Source organism: Elephantulus edwardii, unplaced genomic scaffold, assembly GCF_000299155.1.
Source record: "Elephantulus edwardii isolate Elephantulus edwardi_28Jun2011 unplaced genomic scaffold, EleEdw1.0 scaffold00129, whole genome shotgun sequence".
Taxonomy (NCBI): Eukaryota; Metazoa; Chordata; class Mammalia; order Macroscelidea; family Macroscelididae; genus Elephantulus; species Elephantulus edwardii.
The window spans coordinates 3,189,727-3,192,419 of record NW_006399879.1 but is presented as its reverse complement, the minus strand read 5'-3'; the positions used below and the strand labels follow the sequence as shown (position 1 = coordinate 3,192,419).

General features: G+C 65.9%; 1 protein-coding gene across 1 annotated transcript in view; it reads right to left on the bottom strand.

Moving 5' to 3' along the window:
- FGFRL1 (fibroblast growth factor receptor-like 1) overlaps nt 1-2,693 on the bottom strand; it is a 15,972-nt gene that overhangs the window by 1,604 nt on the left and 11,675 nt on the right. The window contains exons 3-5 of the mRNA XM_006893593.1: nt 1,726-1,998; nt 401-481; nt 19-303 (exon numbers count right to left, since the gene is read on the bottom strand). Coding sequence (XP_006893655.1) covers nt 19-303; nt 401-481; nt 1,726-1,998 — 639 coding nt within the window. The remainder of the gene's footprint in view (nt 1-18; nt 304-400; nt 482-1,725; nt 1,999-2,693) is intronic.

The following is a 2,693-nucleotide window of genomic DNA, read 5'->3' as shown; positions in this document are numbered from 1 at the left end:
CCCACACGGAGCACTCACGGATCACGTCCACCTTGTAGGTGGCGTTGATGGCCCCCGCTCGGTTCGACACGCGGCACGTGTACTTGCCGCTGTCCTCTGGCCGCAGGTTCTTGAGGCTCAGCGTCCACTTCTTCTTCTTGCCCTCGCCGGCCTCTGCGCGCATCAGGGCCTGGTCGTCCTTCATCCACGTGATGTCAGGTCTTGGGTGGCCGCTGGCCACGCACTTGAGCCGCACGGAGCTGCCCACAGGCCGGGCGATCACGCGACGTCGCATCTTGGAGGGCTGCGTGAAGCGGGGCCGTGCTGCGGGGCCATGCGCAGAGGTCAGGGTGAGGGGTCCCTTGTGGGGGACTGGGGTGTCCCTACAGCCACCACCCCCAGTCTCCAACATGGAGCTCACCCCACTGCTTGCCGGCGGGGTCCTCCTGGCCTCCTGCAGAGCCGTCGGGGGCCGGGCCTTCCTCCCCTGGGCTGGTGTCGTCTGCAGAGGGGACCATGGCGGAGGGCCAAGTGAGAGGGGAGCCCCGTAAGCGGCAGACCCCAATTATGCCCCATCGCAGGCTGGCTCCTGGCTGTGAAAGCCGGAGAAGCCCAGCCAAAAGGGGCGGTCACGCCCAGGCCTCAGAATCCCCGAGACAGCTGGGCCAGAGCTGCCGCCCAGCCCTCTCCCCGGGTGCAGGTGACCCCGACAGGCTGGGGGAGGGTCAGGCGCACCCCTCCCACCCCGGCTCCAGGGGGTCTGCAGGGCCTGGGGTGGGAGGGAGGCCGGGGCCGGACAGCAGCTGCGGTAACCTTAACCCACATCAAGGGGCCTGAAGCCGTGGTGAATTAACATGGTTCGAATACCGCCCGGTCATCTTCCCCTTTGAAAGGCCTGTGGGGACAGCCCCATGGCCACCGTCCACCCGCTCCACAACCCAGAAAAGGCCGGCGAGGCCCATCCTGGTGGGGCACTGGGAAGCCAGGTCCAGTGCAGTTTGTCTCAGGCCACCTGCCCCAGCTCTGGGGTACCAGGGGGCTGGGCGAGGCTCCACGGAGGGGCCCAGCGTGGTCATCTCTGGGCCCACATGTGGCTCAGGAAGGGCCCTCCCCAGGGGCCCAGCATGCAGGACGGAAAGCAGGCCCTGAGCCTTGATATCAGGGTTGAGACGGGAGTGTCTCAGGACGACACCTGTCTAGTCCGCGCCCAGCCACGGGAGCAGGAGGGAACAGAAAGGCCATTCGCTGCCCAGCGGCCCCTCTGAACTCTGAAACCTGAGCCTCAAAGTCTCAGCCGCCGCCCGCCGAGGCGCACCCTGCCAAGGCCTGGGCCGCTGCCTGCCTCGCCCGGCGGGGACCACCACGCTGGGACCTCCCAGGACCTGCTGCTGCCGTCCCCACGTGGGCTCTGGGCCCCGCAGTCACAGAAGGAGGCACCCATTGGGACCCTGGGGTCACAAGGCGGCCCCCAGGCCAGGGCACAAGGAGGGCACAGTGAGGGTGGGTCTTGTGCTGAGCAGGTGGGGTGGGGTGTGGTGGACGGGTGAGGGTGACATGTTCAGGAGGGGGGCTGTGTTGACTCAGGGTGCGGCCGTGGCCCAGCCCTGCCCCAGGTGACAGGACCTCACCTCTGTCCAGGTGCTGGAATGCCCAGGCCCCCCATCCCCTAGGCCGCCTACCCGGGACGCTGTCCCCACCACCCACGACCTCTGACCTGACCGAGGGGTCCCCAGCCGGGGTACTGACCCATGACGATGAGCGTGTAGTTGACACTGAGGCTGCCAAAGCCGTTGGTGGCCTTGCACACGTACGTGCCGGCGTCCTCACGCTCCACCTCCTTCACCTTCAGGCCCTGGGGCAGGACGCGGAAACGGCTCCAGCCGCTGTGGATGGTGCGGCCGTCCTTGGTCCACATGGTCAGCGGTGGCGGGTCTCCCTCCACAGGGCACTGCAGCCGCACCGTGCGGCCCAGCCGGGCCACCTGCCGAGACACCACCTTGTCTGCCATCCTGGGAGGGCCTGCAAGATGGGAGGGGAACTCGGTCAGGGCGGAGGGGAAGGGGTGACAGTGCCCTCCCGGAGGCGTTAGGCTCCCACCCAGGAGCAGGGGACAGTCGACAGGAGAGATCAGTGGACCCACAGCTCAGGACAGACAGGAGGACTCCCTGAGAACTGACCATCCTTGACTAGTCTCCAGCTCAGGACCCTGGGTACCTAGCCAGACCTGAGTACGCCCCTCTACCCAGATCACAGGAGTGCCATCTTCCCCACCGCCAGGCACTGACTCCCACATTCCCAGAGCAAGTCCTGAACCACGTCCACAAAACAGCAACTGAGCTCCAGGTCCAACATCACAGAGCACCCACCACACACCAGGTCCACATTCACAGAGCACCCACCAGGTCCACGTTCACAGAGCACCCACTATGCGCCAGGTCCACGTTCACAGAGCACCCACCGAGTCCACATTCACAGAGCACCCATCAGGTTCACGTTCACAGAGCACCCACCGCGCACCAGGTCCACGTTCACAGAGCCCCCACCAGGTCCACGTTTACAGAGCACCCACCACACACCAGGTCCACGCTCACAGAGCACCCACTATGCACCAGGTCCATGTTCACAGAGCACCCACCACACACCAGTTTCATGTTCACAGAGCACCCACTGCGCACCAGGTCCACATTCACAGAGCACCCATCAGGTCCATGTTC